We start from the raw sequence: 18,914 nt of genomic DNA, 5'->3' as shown, positions 1-18,914 counted from the left end.
CAATGCGTATGGTGTGTGAAGAGTTTGGGAAAACAAATTTAGATTTTTTTTAATTGTGGCAGGAGCCAATGGGGGGGAGTGTACCATTGTACATTATTCAGAATATTGGACAATTCGGCAAGGCTAGAGCCCCATGTGAGTCGAATTAACAAGGGTTTACTATAGTTGCGTACATTGGGCATTTGCGCCAATCTCATAGCGCAAGGGTACCACGAAGGCGCTGTGTCTAACACACAAAGTCTGTGTCTAACACACAAAGTCTGTGTCTAACACACACAGTCTGTGTCTAACACACAAAGTCTGTGTCTAACACACAAAGTCTGTGTCTAACACACAAAGTCTGTGTCTAACACACAAAGTCTGCAGTAGCTTCACAGTTGGGGCAGATGTTGTCGAGGAATTTGCAGGTACTGTAATCAAATTAAAATGTTGGTATATTTGAGCCATGAACGCTGGAACACAATGGCCTACTCTTTTCGAATGACGTCGCGAGAACTTTGAAGTCTACTGAAGCAGACGGCGCGTAGTATTTTATATATATTTTTAAGCGATTTGCTTATCTCTCCTATACTTTGTACTCCTATAGGTTTTTTTTGTGTCGTTTGTTGTAACTTTCTGACCCTGCCCCTACTGGACGTTTGAAAAAGAGCTTCAAAGCCCATCGGATTTCTCCAAGGATGAATAAAGTTTCCAATGCCGCGTAACCAAGGTGTGGCCTGCCACATTCCAACGGCGAACCTCCGGCAACGGGAGGCGGACGCGGCGTCACCGAACAACGTCACCGCTCCAAGAAACGGAACGTCCGAGTTTTGTTGGCGGCAGGCATCAAGAAAACTCCACAACTACGCCGAAAAAAAGGGGGCACGTGACGTTAAAATTGGCTGGCAAAAGGGGCCCTTCGAAAACACAGCCAAAGTTATTCTGTAGTTTCGCCCAGCGTGGTTATTCCCCAATGCGATATATGTTTTGGCTGCCTCTGCAACATTCCATGACTGAATATCACTCGAGTTTTTGTTTCGTTTTTTTTTGCCTGATACAGAGAAGAATTAAATTTTAATACAACTGGTGGCAACTTTTTAAGATTCATCTTTTTTTCACCCCAAATTTTGCCCCATGAATTACAAAAGGGTTGTGGGGAAATGCAGCTCCAGTGCAGGTGTGAGTTAAAAACATAACCATATAAAATATTGTTTTTACTTGTGTATAATCTGTTAGAACTGGAAAGAAATACTTTCGTTACAACCCCTTTTTGTGTTTAGTTTGTTGTTGTCCTGCACCCGCACCTCCGATTGGCACGGTTGGCTACGTACGGTGCGGAAGAGGTTCAACATACGTACATGAAAAATATTGAACAGCGAGTTTTTTTTTTGTTTTCCCGATCCTAAATACAGTACAACATCAAGTGAACCTTTTGGCCTAATCTCACTTCCTTGTGAAATGGGACCGATAGCATCAGCAACATGACCTGGCAAAAAAAAACCAGTTTGCGCCAATATCACCGCTTGTGCAGCTATTTCTTTGAAAACGCGGACAAAGCAAATGGCGATTCTGAACGACTGCAGTTTGTTTTGATTCCGCGCATGCCGTGACTTTTGTGACGCTTTATCGCTCTTTTAGTTCTCAAAAATACAACAAGTACAAAGAGAAACGGTTTCCGATGTAGCAACGAGCGTTGGTATTTGCTCTGCGCCGAGTACATCCGCTTGGGATTCCGTTCTGCTCCAGCTGGCATTGTTGCGCTACAACACTGTATTGTACCGTGCTCACGTCTATATATACACACACTGTTCCCGGGCCACCGGAACAAAACCATCGTTTTGTTTTAATGGGATTCCACGAATGCAAAGTTTCTAGAAACTGTCCCCCATTGTGACCGTGGACCAGGTATTATTGACCGACTGGTGTACCAGTGTAGCGGCTATCTTATGAGCCTTAAAATATCAACAAAATGATGTCGTAAGGTGTCTCCATGGTGTTGAATGCCAATATTCGGGCACTGAACCAATGGAATTCATGGGTTTTAGTCCCAACCCAAGGAACGGACAATTCTGTCCATTCTTGAGCGAGCTCTGCTCAGTGTTCTCACGCCCGGTCACTGATTACCACACTCAGAAAAAGGATGTTCGAAAAGTGGTCTTGCGAAAGTGGCGGCCGGGCGGTTTCAGGGTTCAGAGGACTGAGGCGGTACTGCTGCTGGCATCCAGGGTTCAAATCTGGACAGTCATCATCCAGATTTACACTGCTTTCTCAAGCGCAGTCAGTTGATGGTTTCAGCCCTATCAACAATGACCACGAAACACACAAATCACGTGAACATTTGTTTAGTTTTGTTTTTCAGACTTAATTTTGGGAAGAATCCAAGTTTCAGTTATTACTGCCATGCAGTGAAATATCTACTGCAGAGTCTGCAGGAAAGTGGCGCGCAGCAGCAGCCCTGGCGCAGATACGAGGTCACGTGATAGGATCTCAGAATTAGTTCTGCGGTGTCACCTTCTGCACGTCGCTTTCTAATATGGGGAACATTGCACTGCTCCGTGAGGGTTTGAAATTGAACAACTGCACGATGCCAAAAGCACGATTGTAAAAAAAAAATGACGAATTAAAATTATATTCATATTCTTAGCTCTTTCGGTAAAGTCACGTTGAAGGGAAACAATAAAATAATAAAATATATAAAACAATAAAAAATTCTCACGACGTTTCGACCATAACACAAACGGTCGCCATCAGGTGTGATGACGACCGTTTTCATCAGGTGTGATGACGACCGTTTTGTGTTATGGTCGAAACGTCGTGAGAATTTTTATTGTTTTATATATTTTATTATTTTATTGTTTCCCTTCAACGTGACTTTACCGAAAGAGCTAAGAATATGAATTACTGCAGTCACGAAAGCTTTAAATCAAAGAATAAAAATTACTTCACGTTATTTTCCCATTGAGCTCAGAGATGTCAGAGCTAACGTTTAGGTGGGCAGACAATGCACAGACCTCCACTCGTCACAGCTACAGGCGGTAGAGTTCTAATTAACGATGGGATGTCTCTGCAATAGACTTTGTCTGCAATAGACTCATTAGACCAGCAACCCTTGAGATTAAGTAATACTTCCTTGGGCCTGATGCCTCTAGACCACAAACACAATTAAATGCGGTGCCCAACAGTAAACAGCATTCTCCCTGCCACAGACAAGGGGCATTTTTCATACATATTTTTCTTTAAAAAAATGGTCTTGATGGGACTGTGGAGTGTATGGCTGCCCACAATTTACCACACCTCTCGTGATATTTATTGTAGTTTATTGTAAAAATTCGGTCACAGTCTCTATGATCACTGTTACGTTGCAATTATGGCTTTATTTTTTGGTGATTTCGAAAACGTTTTTTGGTTTGGACATGTTTGTTTTGTTGTAGTACAGAGTTAGACTGACGGCCTTAATCTAAGTTGTCTTGTGGTTGTTGTTGTTCTTTGACTTGCATCCCACTGGGATTTTTTTTCAGGAATATTTTGATGTTTTTTCATGGATTTTCTGTTTGCACAGTCACATAGTCACTTTAAGATGTTTTCTTGTTCGTGTTTTTTGTTTGTTTGTTTGTTGTGGTTGCACCCGATTCAAGAGCAGAATGGCTCACAGGGCTATGTCAAAATAAATCAACTGAAACTGAATATACTCACTTTTTTATTTTACTCGGTAAGGCCGACTGAGTTATATATAGCTCTTTTTCAGAAGCGACCTGGCCACACGCGATAGCCTAACAAAGTGGCTTATCACGTGGAAATGCACAACAGCCAATACACTCTACACACATGTTTCCTAATGTGGAGGGAAAAAAACCGAAGGACCCAAATAAAAATCCACGAGACCACAGGGAGGACATGGTCACTCCATATATACATCAGGCGTCAGAGTCGGGATCGAACCCACGACCTCCTGTATACCAGGCGAGGTAGTTAACAGCTAGCCACCGTGGCACCCAATATGGCAAACGACTTGAAGCCAAAGTGCCACAAACAAGCATGGGTAGCGGTGGTGGACCACCTCTGTTGGCAGCCCCCTCCCCCCTCCTCGGCCAGTGGTGAAAATTACACATTGCCACGGCAAGAGGCCATATAGCTCAAGCCCACTGTTGACTCCGGTGATGGAATGTTGCTTGACCGCAAACTGGCATTTTAAATTCAGAACTTGTCCATATTGTGAATTTAAGAGGCTCCAACGTGGGAAAAGTCTTGTACGTTGGGTGGCTAAACTTGGCCGGGTGGTGTCAGCGGTAGAGGTTGATTGACTCGGCCCATCATCCCTCTGGGGTCCCATGATATCACTACTACTTTGAAGGGAAGTCCACAATGGTTGTCCTATAGATAGACTCGCCCCCACCATAGTTATGTGGAAATTCCACCACTGGCTCAGGGCTGTAAACAGGAGATGAGCACAACGCCTCAATGCTCATTTGAGCAGTAAATCACTTTGACTTGTAATGTTGTAACCAATTCTCTTTCACAGTTAGCCACTTAATGGCCTTCCGCTTTGCTGGCTAGTGTAAAAATGTCTAATGCTATAGATGTGAAATACAGAAAAGTACCCCCCCCCCCCCACTTGCAGAAGCAGTCAATGACGCCAATTTAAACGTGAATTTTACAGAAGTTCAACCATAAGTCCAAGATCCCCTGCACAGCCTTTAACAGACTTGGGGCAAGTGCTGTTAGCGAGCACCTATGAAGCCCAGCACAGCACACGAGGGGATGGGTGGCCAACACCACGCCGAGCCGCCTTTGTCTCCCCAGTGAGGATGTTACACACTGCACCAGGCACTTTTTTAGGCTGAGTTGACCTAGGGGAGGCCCAGAACCGGTTCAAATAATCGTCACTGGTGTTGGCCGTTGAGTGGGAATCCAACTCGAGCTGCCGGGTTCGTAGCCCAGGCCGCTAACTGCAGCGCTACCGCTCCCCACTGCAACCATACGCAAGCGTATGCTAGCAACCTTACAATGGCCTTTCATCCCAGGCTGTCCAAATTAAGTGATTTGTACCGACCGAGGACAGGGTGACCCAGAACCATTCTCACCCAAAGTGTCGCGCATTCAATCCCAGGGACTCACTCCGATCCTTGTCCTAAGGATCTCCGGTGCAAGCCATGAGAAACATCGGTGACACCGCAGCGATTAGCGTCCTGCGACAAACCTCCCGACGGAAAAGAGTACGCGGCCAGATGATGGTGGCACTGAGCCAGATGTGATGGCAGAGCCACCGCTCCTTGGCTCATCGAAAAGGCCACGGCGAGCCACCGTTTTATTGCGCCGTCGTCGTTGCTTGAAAGAGGTGTCGCGAAAAAATAATGCGGCACGGCTCGGACGTAAAAGTCCCCTTTTTTTTTGTTTGAGAACCGCTCGCTTCGTCCGTAACAATCATCTCATTTGTGGACCGGTCCACCCAAAGACGACCCCACGGAGAGCAGAGTCGGACCGCCGCCGATATTACTTCTCCGCGCTTCCACAAACTCAAATTGTACCTGGCCATTTCCAGCAGTGCCACTGCAAAACATGTTCCGTGGCATCTGCCAACATAACCATGTCTCAGATTGAGGTAGGGGTTGTTAGTAGTGGTGGTGGTTAAAGGTCCTTTTCATTGCCAGCACAAACAGAATGGGCTCTCTACCCAGTAAACATTTCTCTCTCTAACCGTTCTGCAGCATTGCCTCTCCACAGTCAGTCACAACAGTGTTCCGCTGCCAGCAGGCTGTACTTGCCCTCTTATCCACCTCGGCTATTTATTAATTTCAAGGTGCATTTAAACCTTCAAAAAAAGTGTCTGCACGTACAGTGTTTTAAACCGCCAGAAGGTTGCAAGCGCATGCACGCAGGCCCGCGAGTGTCAAGTGTCGCACACTCTGAACAGACATCCGCAATTCGTTGTCTGTTCAACACGGTAGTTGGCCCAAGTTTTGTCCACTGTACGTGCAATGTGCTTTGCGTTATGGCCGATTGCGAAAATGCATTGGGCATTTTACGAGTTATGATTTGTGAAACGAGCTAATTTATCGTGCTGTTTAATTCTGGAAGTGTCTCCACGTGCGTGCGTGATGCACATGTCAAGCATCACAGTGGGGGTTGTCACTGTAACCAGCGAGGTTCTGCGGTTGCTTAACAATAATAATACGAACTGAAATCGCAATGCGAGACATCGATGGGTGTGCAATGAACACCGATGCGGTCTCCTGCCGCTATCGATGGCTGTACTGCCGAGCGGTTATGCCAATCTCGCCACCCAACTGGGCCGGTCTCCACAAAGCTAAAAAAGTTTGGACGCGTGTCCCGACACCTGGTTGACATTTTCAAGGAATTATCAAAAGTGCGCTGCTGCTGGTTGCTTCGAAGCGGACGTCAGAGACGGTGAATAAATTCACAAGAGCATGCGAGTGTGGCAGTGCCCCCCACCGCCAACCCCGTCCTCCCCCCCAAAAATGAACAGACAGCACTTACTATACTCAACATTGAACACAAAGTTCCTCTGCCGTGTCCACCATGCCTCCATTTGTAAATGAGGCAATGATGTTGTTGCCTTTCTCCACCAGACCCCGGGAACGCCACGCTGGTGAATGCGGCAAGCCACCATGACAAACCCCTCGCCACCGATACGCTTTGGGGGGGGGGGGGCCTTCCATCCAGCAGTGGATTGAAACGGGCTGTGCGTGATTACAGTGTTTATCCGACTCAGTGTGGATTCTCAGCTGTGTAATGGGGGGGGGAGGGTGGGGGGTTGGAGATTCAAATGCAGGGAATAAAAACGCCTCGTGTTTTTATGTCAGCCCGGAGAGGCTGCCACGTACGTCTCCCCCCACCGAGGAGGAGGAGGGGCGGTGGTTGTCGTGGTTGTGGTGGTGGAATGAGTGGGGAGGGCGGGGGCGGTGGCGGTGCGGTTAGCGCGCTGCACAACGAACCCAGCGACTAGAGTTCGATTCCCCGCTCACGATCAATAAGAGTGGCGAATATCTCAACCGGGCCTGGCACTCCCCCAGCCTCAAATGAGGACCGGGTGCGGTGTGCAGTAAACATCCCAGACTGGGGAGACAAAGGCGGCCGGACGTGGTGCTGGTCACCCACCCCCTCGTGTGCCATGCCAGTTTTATGGTGCAATGAGTGGGGTTGGGAGATGGGGAGGTATTGTGGCTGTGGATAGTAGTGGTGGTTGTGTGTGGCTTTGTGGGGAGTGGTAGTGTAGTGGTTAGTAGTGGTGTGTGTGTGGGGAGTGGTAGTGTAGTGGTTAGTAGTGGTGTGTGTGTGGGGAGTGGTAGTGTAGTGGTTAGTAGTGGTGTGTGTGTGTGTGGAGTGGTAGTGTAGTGGTTAGTAATGGAGTGTGTGTGTGGGGTGTGGTAGTGGTTAGTAGTGGTGTGTGTGTGTGGGGAGTGGTAGTGTAGTGGTTAGTAGTAGTGGTGTGTGTGGGGAGTGGTAGTGTAGTGGTTAGTAGTGGTGTGTGTGTGTGTGGGGAGTGGTAGTGTAGTGGTTAGTAGTGGTGTGTGTGTGGGGAGTGGTAGTGTAGTGGTTAGTAGTAGTGGTGTGTGTGGGGAGTGGTAGTGTAGTGGTTAGTAGTGGTGTGTGTGTGTGTGGGGAGTGGTAGTGTAGTGGTTAGTAGTGGTGTGTGTGTGGGGAGTGGTAGTGTAGTGGTTAGTAGTGGTGTGTGTGTGTGGAGCGGTAGTGTAGTGGTTAGTAGTGGTGTGTGTGTGTGTGGGGAGTGGTAGTGTAGTGGTTAGTAGTGGTGTGTGTGTGGGGTGTGGTAGTGTAGTGGTTAGTAGAGGTGTGTGTGTGTGTGGGGAGTGGTAGTGTAGTGATTAGTAGTGGTGTGTGTGGCTTTGTGGGAAGTGGTAGTGTAGTGGTTAGTAGTGGTGTGTGTGTGGAGCGGTAGTGTAGTGGTTAGTAGTAGTGTGAGTGTGTGGGGTGTGGTAGTGTAGTGGTTAGTGGTAGTGTAGTGGTTAGTAGTAGTGGTGTGTGTGTGTGTGGGGAGTGGTAGTGTAGTGATTAGTGGTGTGTGTGGGGAGCGGTAGTGCAGTGGTTAGTAGTGGTGTGTGTGTGTGTGGGGAGCGGTAGTGCAGTGGTTAGTAGTGGTGTGTGGGGTGTGGTAGTGTAGTGGTTAGTAGTGGTGTGTGTGTGTGGGGAGTGGTAGTGTAGTGGTTAGTAGTGGTGTGTTTGTGTGTGTGGATCGGTAGTGTAGTGGTTACTAGTGGTGTGTGGGGTGTGGTAGTGTAGTGGTTAGTAGTGGTGTAGTGGTTAGTAGTGGTGTGTGTGTGGAACGGTAGTGTAGTGGTTAGTAGTGGTGTGTGTGTGGAGTGGTAGTGTAGTGGTTAGTAGTGGTGTGTGTGTGTGGGGTGTGGTAGTGTAGTGGTTAGTAGTGGTGTGTGTGTGTGGGGAGTGGTAGTGTAGTGGTTAGTAGTGGTGTGTGTGTGGGGAGTGGTAGTGTAGTGGTTAGTAGTGGTGTGTGTGTGGGGTGTGGTAGTGTAGTGGTTAGTAGTGGTGTGTGTGTGGGGTGTGGTAGTGTAGTGGTTAGTAGTGGTGTGTGTGTGGTAGTGTAGTGGTTAGTAGTGGTGTGTGTGTGTGTGTGGGGTGTGATAGTGTAGGGGTTAGTAGTGGTGTGTGTGTGTGTGGGGAGTGGTAGTGTAGTGGTTAGTAGTGGTGTGTGTGTGTGTGGGGTGTGGTAGTGTAGTGGTTAGTAGTGGTGTGTGTGTGTGTGGGGAGCGGTAGTGTAGTGGTTAGTAGTGGTGTGTGTGTGTGTGGGGTGTGGTAGTGTAGTGGTTAGTAGTGGTGTGTGTGTGTGTGTGGAGTGGTAGTGTAGTGGTTAATAGTGGTGTGTGTGTGGTAGTGTAGTGGTTAGTAGTGGGGTGTGTGTGGAGTGGTAGTGTAGTGGTTAGTAGTGGTGTATGTGTGGAGTGGTAGTGTAGTGGTTAGTAGTGGTGTGTGTGTGTGGAGCGGTAGTGTAGTGGTTATCGCGTCGTCGCCCCCACATCGATTGCAGCTCACGGCTACCACCGACATCATGATGATTATCTAAACCAAATACGGGCCTCCCCTAGGTAGACTCAGCCTTAAATGAGTAACCTGCTGCGGTGTGTTAACATCGCCACTAGGGAGACAAAGGCGGCCGGGCGTGGGACTGGCCACCCCTACACCCTCGTGTTTTCTCACTCGCAGCCCTTTGCCCCAAGAGTCTGTTTCAAAGGCTATACGGGTGATCTTTGTCTTGTGGTTTTGGTGGTGGAACGAGCGGGGTTGGGGTGCAAGTGTGGTGGGGGGAGGGGTATTGTGGCAGTCGTGGTGGTGGGTGGGTGGATGGTGGTGGTGTGTGTGGTGGCTGCGTTCTGTGTGTGGTTGTGAACGTGCTTGGGGAGGGGGGGGAGAGATCGAGGCTATTGCTGGTAGTCGCGGTAGGTTGTTGTTGTTGGTGGCGGAAGTCGCCGTTGAGACAGCGGCACGGATATATAACGGGCCTGGGCATTTATGAATGAAAAGCGGTCAAAAATAATGCTGGCACCATACTGGCGCGCGCGCACAAAGGCCGAGACTCCCCCAAGGTTTTATTTCACGGGCTGGGCAACTATGAAGGCCGCACACGAGGGTTGTGGAAAGGGGGGGGCACATTACGCCCGGCCGCCTTTGTCTCCCCGGTCTCTGTTTTACACGCTGCACCAGGTGGTACTCGTTTGAGGCCGAGTCCACCTAGGGGAGGCTCGTGACTGGGTTTTTGTTGTCCGCAACGCTGCAATCGAACGCCTCGCTCGGGCCCGCCGGGGGCGCGTCATAGCGCAGTGCGCTAACCGCTGCGCCACCGCCCCCACGCGCCCACTCACACGGGGAGACACTCACACACACACTCACACGGGGAGACACACACACTCACACGGGGAGACACACACACTCACTCACACGGGGAGACACACACACACTCACACGGGGAGACACACACACTCACTCACACGGGGAGACACACACACTCACTCACACGGGGAGACACACACACACACTCACACGGGGAGACACACACACTCACACGGGGAGACACACACACTCACTCACACGGGGAGACACACACACACTCACACGGGGAGACACACACACTCACTCACACGGGGAGACACGCACTCACACTCACACGGTGAGACACACACTCTCACACGGAGAGAGAAACACTCACACAGGGAGACACGTACTCACACTCACACAGGGAGACACGCACTCACACGGGGAGACACTCACACTCACACGGGGAGACACGCACACACTCACACGGCGAGGCACGCAGCCTCCATACTAATGGGGCAGCCCTGGTACAGTGCGCGCGCGTGTTTCACGGCGTTCTTTTGTCGAGAACATGGACGGTGTTTCCAGGGGAGGGCCGGGGGGGGATGGAGTAGGAGGGAGGATGAGGAGGAGGAGGTGGAGGGGGGGTGAACGTTAAATGGCCGTCACGGCCACGGCCCGTTGCGGTCCTTGGGCGCTTTCCGCCGCAGCGGTGGCGAGAGGCGACGCCGACTCCGCCACTGCGCGTTTCATGAATGGACTCTTCCTATGCTAATGAGAGCGATTGATAAAAAAACATGGCGGGTTCTCTGGGCGGAATGGCGGCACCTGGCGGGCTCCCTCCTCCTCCCTCCTGCTCCCTCCCTCCCTCCTCCTGCTGCTCCTCCATCGCCGTTCTCCCGCCCCTGGGCACGGACCCAGAGAGCCCGCTCAGACGATCCCACAAGACGCGTCCATCCCTCCCACATCCAGTCCCTCCTCCTCCTGCTGCTGCTGATGCTGCTGCTGCTCCATCTCCAGAGCCTCCTCTCGCACGACCACCTTTCTGTACCCCGATGCAAAGGGAAGGGGCTCCCTTGCCCTCCATCGGGGGTCCCTCCCGCTCCAGTGATTGTAAAACCCGCGGGCCTCCTTGGCCCAGCGGGCTGGTGACACCATCCTTGCTTTCTTCAAAAGCGACCCAACAACCTCTCCCACAATTCTAGATTTATCCTCTCCCACACGCGCGCGCGTCCCATTAGTGAGAGCGGCCGCTCAAACCATCCCAGGAGTAACAATTGTACATCTCTACCGGAAATCTCATTCCCAATCCTGGGAGGTCCCCGACCTCTCTCTGGGTCATCTCCCCGTGTGCCCTCTTAGCAACACAACCGCCCTCCTTCCTCGGTCCTCACACTGGGAAACACTGGAACAGCCTCTTACTCTCCCTTTACAGAAACACGACATGTACAGGACACGCACGGCTGTGTCTGCGGGCTCCCCGGTGGAACAGACGAGAGAGAGAGAGCGGCGTAAAGAGAGAGGGGGGTCTGTTCGTGGGAAGGAAAGTTGTTGACGAAGGGAGTAGGGGGGGTAGGGAGATGGTGCAGGGGAGCTCTGAGCGTGAAGGTGTTGGTGTGGAGGAGACCGGAGTGCGACAGCGGCGTGGATGGATGGAGGATTGTGAAGTGTCTGCCGGATGGAGATGCCGGAGGGAACGGGACATCGGCCGCGTGGTGATGCGTTGGAACCGCTGGGTGCGTTGGGAGGAGGGGATATCGAGACGAACGAGCTGCATCGATGGCGAAGGATGTGGTGAGGAATGAAGGGCGGAGGAGGATGGAGGTAAATAGTTGGACGTTGTTTAGGATTCAAGAGACAGATGGGAGGAAATTACTGGAGATTCTGGACCATCGAGACCAACATTGCGGTGAAGGATTTTTGACGAATGACGATGGGAAGGCAGGAGGGAGAACATGAGAGGTTTCTAGATGGACGAGGTTACTGAATGGACGGGTATTGATGGAGCAGGTGGTGGTCAGAGGAGGTGTGGGGAGGTGCAGAAGGGGGCCCTCGTCCCTGCCACTTACTCATCTGGGCGCGCCTCTTCGCTCATCTTTCATGTCCTCGGAGCCGGCAGCAGCGTCACACGCATCATGTCGGCCCCTCTCGCGGCTCCCCCCGCACTCCACCCTCCAAAACCCCAGCAGACGACGAAGAGGAAGAAGATGATGACGATGATGTAGATTGTGGAAGTAGATGCGCGCGCGGTAACGGTGGGTTAGAGGAGAGAGAGAGAGCTAGGAGCAAGCCCGGCTTGTCTGCCCGCCGCTCACATCCTCCTGCTGCTGCTGCTGCAGCCCTGTTACTGCTTCGCGTCTGTAACACTCTGTGTGTGTGTCCCGTGTGCGCACGTGTGTACGTGCGCGCGCGCGTGTCTAATGACAGCTACATATCTGTACGTCGGTGTGTGTGCTTTTGTTATGTATGTAATACGCGCGTGTGTGTATGTGTGGTGGCGAGTAGGTTTGTATATGGGGAACGCGTACGTGCGTACGTGCGCGTGTATCGAGCGACGAGCCCGAAATTTGCGCGGTGAGAATCGGTACGCGTGCGTGCGAGTTCGTGTAATATGTATCGTGTGTGTGTGTATCCCGTACGTGTAGATGCCTATCTATAGCCGTGTATGTGTACCACCAGTGCGTCCATGAGTGTTGGTTTGCGAAACGGCATCGGCTCTACAGTATATATCGATGCGTGTATATCTCTGTACGTACGTGTATCATCAATGTGTAAGATCCTATGGCTAGCAGTCGTAGTGTCGACCTGAATACGGTATATCTCTGCAGTACGTACGTATCTCTACAGCGTATATAATACACACGTGTGTGTACCCAGTGTGTGTACCTACGAGTAGGTGGTATGTAACACAGAGAGCCGTGTGTGTGTGTGTCGCGCTTGAGTATCCACTGCCCAGCACGCTCGCAATCCACGACCCCTCTGCCTGACGGACTCGTGCACAATCCGGCGGCTGCTGCTGCTGCACCGCGAGGGAGGGGAGGAGGGGGGGGCAGAGAGGGGGGCTGGGGGCAGAGAGGGGGGGGGTAGAGAGGGGGGGGGTTAGGGCTTCCGAGCGGAAGCCAGAGCGGAAACGGACCGCCTCACCGCGTTGTAGTCATGCGCCGAGTCACCCCCGTATGTAGTTCTACACCCCCATACCCTCCCTTCCATACCCTCCCCTCCCTCTGCATTCTCCGCTGTGTTAGTAACTGCGGCCCCATTGCTCCTGTTGCACTGTTGTCACAGCGTGTGTTGTGCTGTGTGTAGAGGCCCTGCTGCCTCTGTTTTGCAATGCGCTGTCCACCCCCCCCCCCCCTCCCTCTAATACAGACGTCCCCATGCTAAACGATAAGGCCCCGTTGATCTATGTAGTAGATTTTTTTTCAGAAGCGAGCTGGCTATCACAAATGATAGCTCAACGAAGTGGCTTATCGTGTGGAAATGTACAGCAGCCAAAATACTCTAAAACGCACGTTTCTAAATGTGGAGGGGAAAACCGGAGGGCCCTGCAGAAAAATCCACGCGACCACGGGGAGAGAGACACGCACACTCCAAATATACAGCAGGCTTCAGGTCCGGGATCGAAACCACGACCTCCTGTATACCAGGCGAGGTAGTAAACATCTCCTAGCCACCTTGATTCTGATGAGAGTGGGAGACACGCACACTCCAAATATACAGCAGGCTTCAAGTCCGGGATCGAAACCACGACCTCCTGTATACCAGGCGAGGCAGTAAACATCTCCTAGCCACCTTGATTATGATGAGAGAGGGAGACATGCACACTCCAAATATACAGCAGGCTTCAGGTCCGGGATCGAAACCACAACCTCCTGTGTACCAGGCGAGGTAGTAAACATCTCCTAGCCACCTTGATTATGATGAGAGAGGGAGACACGGACACTCCAAATATACAGCAGGCTTCAGGTCCGGGATCGAAACCACGACCTCCTGTGTACCAGGCGAGGTAGTAAACATCATCTCGCCACCTTGATTCTGATGAGAGTGGGAGACACGCACACTCCAAATATACAGCAGGCTTCAGGTCCGGGATCGAAACCACGACCTCCTGTATACCAGGCGAGGTAGTAAACATCTCCTAGCCACCTTGATTATGATGAGAGAGGGAGACACGCACACTCCAAATATACAGGCTTCAGGTCCGGGATCGAAACCACAACCTCCTGTGTACCAGGCGAGGTAGTAAACATCATCTCGCCACCTTGATTCTGATGAGAGTGGGAGACACGCACACTCCAAATATACAGCAGGCTTCAGGTCCGGGATCGAAACCACGACCTCCTGTGTACCAGGCGAGGTAGTAAACATCTCCTAGCCACCTTGATTCTGATGACAGAGGGAGACACGCACACTCCAAATATACAGCAGGCTACAGGGCCGGGATCGAACCCACGACCTGTATACCAGGCGAGGTAGTAAACATCTCCTAGCCACCTTGATTCTGATGACAGAGGGAGACACGCACACTCCAAATACACAGCAGGCTTCAGGGCCGGGATCGAACCCACGACCTCCTGTATACCAGGCAAGGTAGTTAACATCTCCTAGCCACCTTGATTCTGATGACAGAGGGAGACACGCACACTCCAAATATACAGCAGGCTTCAGGGCCGGGATCGAACCCACGACCTCCTGTATACCAGGCGAGGTAGTTAACATCTCCTAGCCACCTTGATTCTGATGACAGAGGGAGACACGCACACTCCAAATATACAGCAGGCTTCAGGGCCGGGATCGAACCCACGACCTCCTGTATACCAGGCGAGGTAGTAAACATCTCCTAGCCACCGCAGCGCCCATGCAGCCACTGCAGTCTCTCTGCATTGCGACGATGTCGACGTCGTCCTGTCTCCAACAGAGCCACACTCGAATCCCAACCATTCTCTTCGTCGTGTGGGGCACGGCTCGCTTCCCAGGCCACCTGGACACACCGAACCTCGGCAGCCGACCTTCGTAAACCATCGCGTGAACGTGTATCGTCATGTGTATACCGTCTTGTTTCAGACGAAGTGAATGTCGCTTGAGTCCGAGCACAAAGTCTCCCACATCGCACAGCTGCCGGAGCTGGTACGTCCGTACGTTCAACTTCTTTCCCACCGTACGTAGCCAACCGTGTTAATTGGCGGTGTGGGGAAGGGAACCAAATTTGAACAAAAAGCAGCCGCATTTTAAAGATAATGCGATCATCAACCCCGGTCTCAGGGCTCTCGTCTACTGCACCATTATCTCTTTCATCACTAACCACATCCAGATCCCTCTCAAGTCCCAAAACACACTACTCAGGTAAATGGTTTGCCGACTGCTACAAAGTCTGCCTATGGGAACCATCTATTTATTTAGAGCCATTAGCCGGTGGACTTTTCTCGAACAAGGTTTTCCAGAAGACTTTGTTCGATAGAAACCTCTGTTCGGGATTAGACTTTCTGGGTCTCATCAGCAGGGCGGTCTTATTAAATATCGGTGGGCTTCCGACACCATTGCTATCGCGGTCCATCCCCAATCCATCGGTGTCAGCTCCGGGTTCGGAGGTCAAGGGTCACCCGGCACACGCCCTCGCCATGTACCCCATGCTGAGCTGGGCTCATCGTTCATGCGATCGTCATCGTCTCAACACATTCGAATGGCATGAAACAGTGGACCTCACTATCGCCAATTGCACTTCATTATCTGGATTATGAATAGAGGTGGAGGTGTAGCCCTCCAATAGCTCTCACGCCACAGCTGGGTAGGACCTGGAAGTGGACAGCCACCATTGCCGATAGGGTCGCAAAAATAAGTTGCCCTCTGTAGAGAAGTCAACAGTGGTTACATTATAGATATACTTGCCCCCACCACACGAATGTGGAATTTCAATCACTGGCTTGTAGCTGCACACGGATTAGACGCCGCTTCAATGTTAATCTAACCAGGAATGAGCTTTGAAAGCCCCTCTAGAGGGTATTTGGGTGATTCTTCCTCACTGGGCAGACGTCTTAAAAGAGATTCCTCGTCTCGAGAACTTTAAAATTCTAACTGCACCCAGATAATTTCACGGGCCCTGCCTGTCAGTTCACGCCGTGCGATCTGCGTTATTATTGCCTGTGCCTATGAATGTCTTTCACGGGCTACGCCAAACAAAGGCAAAGATTATCAAGGAGCACGCCCTCGTTATAGCTCGCCAACGCCGAGGCTGCACCCCGCAGGGACTTATTCCCAGCTCCCCCTAATTCTCACGTGCGTGCGTACTATTTAAAGACGTCTCTATCGACGCCCGTCTCGTTATAGTTATTGTTGTTATTGTTGACATCGCCCCCAGCCATATGTTGAGAGGAACCCGGTGGGAGGTGGAGGGAGGGAGAGAGAGAGGCTGGATGGGGGAGGAGGAGGAGGAGGCGGAGGGGATGGCAACTGGCGGTGGGGGTTGGGCGAGGTTTGGGGTAAAGTCGGAGGTGGGAGGAAGAAAGTACAATAAAGTAACATAACAAAAGTAACAATTAGGAACAGAGAAGGAAATCTTTGGCAGGCGGTCTGCGGTGGCTGCGGTGACCAAAAACGCGACGGAGCAGCTGTCAAGGCTCGTTGACGGGGAGAGAAAAAAAGAGACCGCCGCGTGCTTAAAGAAGCCAACGAGGACTGAACGATTAATCGATTTCAAATCGAAATCGCATTTGAAACAGTGCGATTAGCAAATCGCAAAGGCTGCGATTTTTTGAGATTTGAAAAGTCATATTACCTTCTTATTGGAATTGTTTTATTTTTTATTATAACTTTATTTATTTAACTTGTTCTATGTTTGATTGTTCTATTTCAATTACATTTTTTAAAATAAATACATGTTGGAAGCAATTTATATCTTTTAAATTCTCATCTTTGCATTAGAATATACTGTATAGAGAAGTTAATATTTTGATGGTACCATGTGATAATGCTCCATCACGTTTTAAATCTATTACAGAGTGATATTGAACTGAAGCTTGACTTAAAAAAAATCAATCGCAAATCAAATCGCAATGTCAGAAAAATCGCAATACATTTTTTCCCCAAATCGTTCAGCCCTAGAAGCCACCACGTTTCGCCGTTGATTCATATTCAACCACACAAGCTGCACCGAATACAAAAACAACTCCCATATAGCCCGAACGAACTGTTGGGGCACGTGCTCTTAGCGAGCAGCACCTATGAATTCTAGATTTAAAGCTTTCGTGACTGCTAGGATCCATACTCTTTGGTTCTATTGGGTAAAGTCACGTAGGTAAAAAAATAAAATAACAAAAATCACGACGTTTCGGCCACAACACAAGCGGTATCGTCCCTTCACCCTTCATTTATTTTTTACCTACGTGACTTTACCCAATAGAACCAAAGAGTAAGCACCTATGAAGGCCTGGACGGCACACCAGGGGGTGGGTGGCCAGCACCACGCCCGGCCGCCTTTGTCTCCCCAGTGGCGATGTTTTTACACACCGCACCGGATACTCATTTGAGGCTGACTCGACCTAGGGGAGGCCCAGGACCGGTTCAGATAATCGCCGTGAGCGGGAGTCGAACTCGGATGGCCCGGTTCGTAGCGCAGCGCGCTAACCGCTACACTACCGTTCCCCACAAACACATACACAAGCATGTGTGTGTATCACGTGTGTGTGCTGTCCCTTATTTAACAATGTAGAACCACTTATACAAATCACAGCTGAATATATCCAGTACATAATTCTCAGCACGATTGCAGACTGTAGTCGCGTCAGAACGTCAGGATACCTGGTTGTGCACACACGTGGAGACCCAAGGACACTCGTTCCACATGGAGCAAATGTGTTTTTTTTCTGTAACAGTTGCTGAGCAAATCGGAACTAAAGGGGCGTTTATCCATCCAGGCACACGCTGAAAAAGATGTCATTACATTTGAGACGTTTGACCGATTGGTATCAGAAGCTGAATATGTATTTATACTGCTGGAATCCGATGAGCTATAAAGCTCTTTTTCACAGATGTCCAGTAGGGGCGGGTCAGAACGTTACAACAACAAACAGTACAAACACACGAATAAAAGTGCAAAGTGCATTAAAGGTAAACAAATAACTTAAAACTAAATATACAAATTACACTAAACTTTTTAATCTTACCAGGTAAAGCCCGACTGAGGTACATTAACTTATGTTTCAGAAGCGACCTGGCCACAAATGACAGCTCAACAAAGCGGCTTATCACGTGGAAATGTATCGCAGAAAAATACTCTAAACGCGTGTTTCTAAATGCCGAGGGAAAACCCGGAGGACACGGAATAAAATCCACGCGATCAAGGAGGGGGGAACGTGCAAACTCCAAATATGCAGGCATTGTCAGGGTCGGGATCGAAACCACGACCTCCTGCATACCAGGCGAGGGGTTTAACATCTCGTCTACCACGACTCAACAACTTAATCCCCGGAAACACCTGTGAAATCCACTCCGCATCTCCAGGTATGTAAACTCAACACCATTCCGTAAAATGTTGCTATTCCTCTTTAACACATCATCATCACCACCAGCACTGTATTGAGTAAAGACTGAATTCCGCTACTCTGTACTGTCAGGCCAGTGGTTTTAGCATGCTCAAATGCGTGACAGTTATTATTTCCTCACTGCAGCCCTGGTAGCATATACTGCAGTTGGAAATTCTACATTCCCGTGGCGGGGGCGAGTCTATCCAAAGGACTGCCACTCTTTTGATTCTCACAACGCGGTGCCAATTTGATCGACCACAGACGGAGTGAACCACGGACCGGGCTTCCCTAACTCACAACCTTTATCTCCTGAGCTTTAGCAATCACAATCATGGGAAATGTGGCCCCCTGTGAAACGTGGAATGTGTACAGTTACAAAGCACGTGCCATGCAGCTTTAATACAATTCAGCTACCATTATTATGACATCATAGACGGTACTTTAGTTAAATGCAGTTAGTACAGTATATATAATTGCCGTAAAAATAGTCCTAAGATGCGGTGGGCTGTTTATATCACACAGAAGGACGGAGCTGGTAGTACTTATTACCAGTTTTACTTACGTACATACATATTCCCGCAATATAGGACGCATCCAGCAACGTGTGCCAGATGT

The 18,914-nt window shown here is 50.1% G+C and overlaps 1 protein-coding gene across 1 annotated transcript in view; it reads right to left on the bottom strand.

Annotated features, from left to right (window-relative positions):
* Positions 1–12,849, bottom strand: part of LOC116948499 (sprouty-related, EVH1 domain-containing protein 2-like) — a 66,055-nt gene extending 53,206 nt beyond the window's left edge. The window contains exon 1 of the mRNA XM_032965228.2: positions 11,850–12,849. Coding sequence (XP_032821119.1) covers positions 11,850–11,875 — 26 coding nt within the window. The 5' untranslated portion in view covers positions 11,876–12,849. The remainder of the gene's footprint in view (positions 1–11,849) is intronic.
* Positions 12,850–18,914: the final 6,065 nt, after the last annotated feature.

This window comes from Petromyzon marinus, chromosome 33 (genome assembly GCF_048934315.1).
Source record: "Petromyzon marinus isolate PM22_M1 ecotype Great Lakes invasive population chromosome 33, UKy_Petmar_22M1.pri1.0, whole genome shotgun sequence".
NCBI classification, from domain to species: Eukaryota; Metazoa; Chordata; class Hyperoartia; order Petromyzontiformes; family Petromyzontidae; genus Petromyzon; species Petromyzon marinus.
The sequence above is the reverse complement of the archived record's forward strand: the minus strand, read 5'-3'. Positions and strand labels throughout refer to the sequence as shown.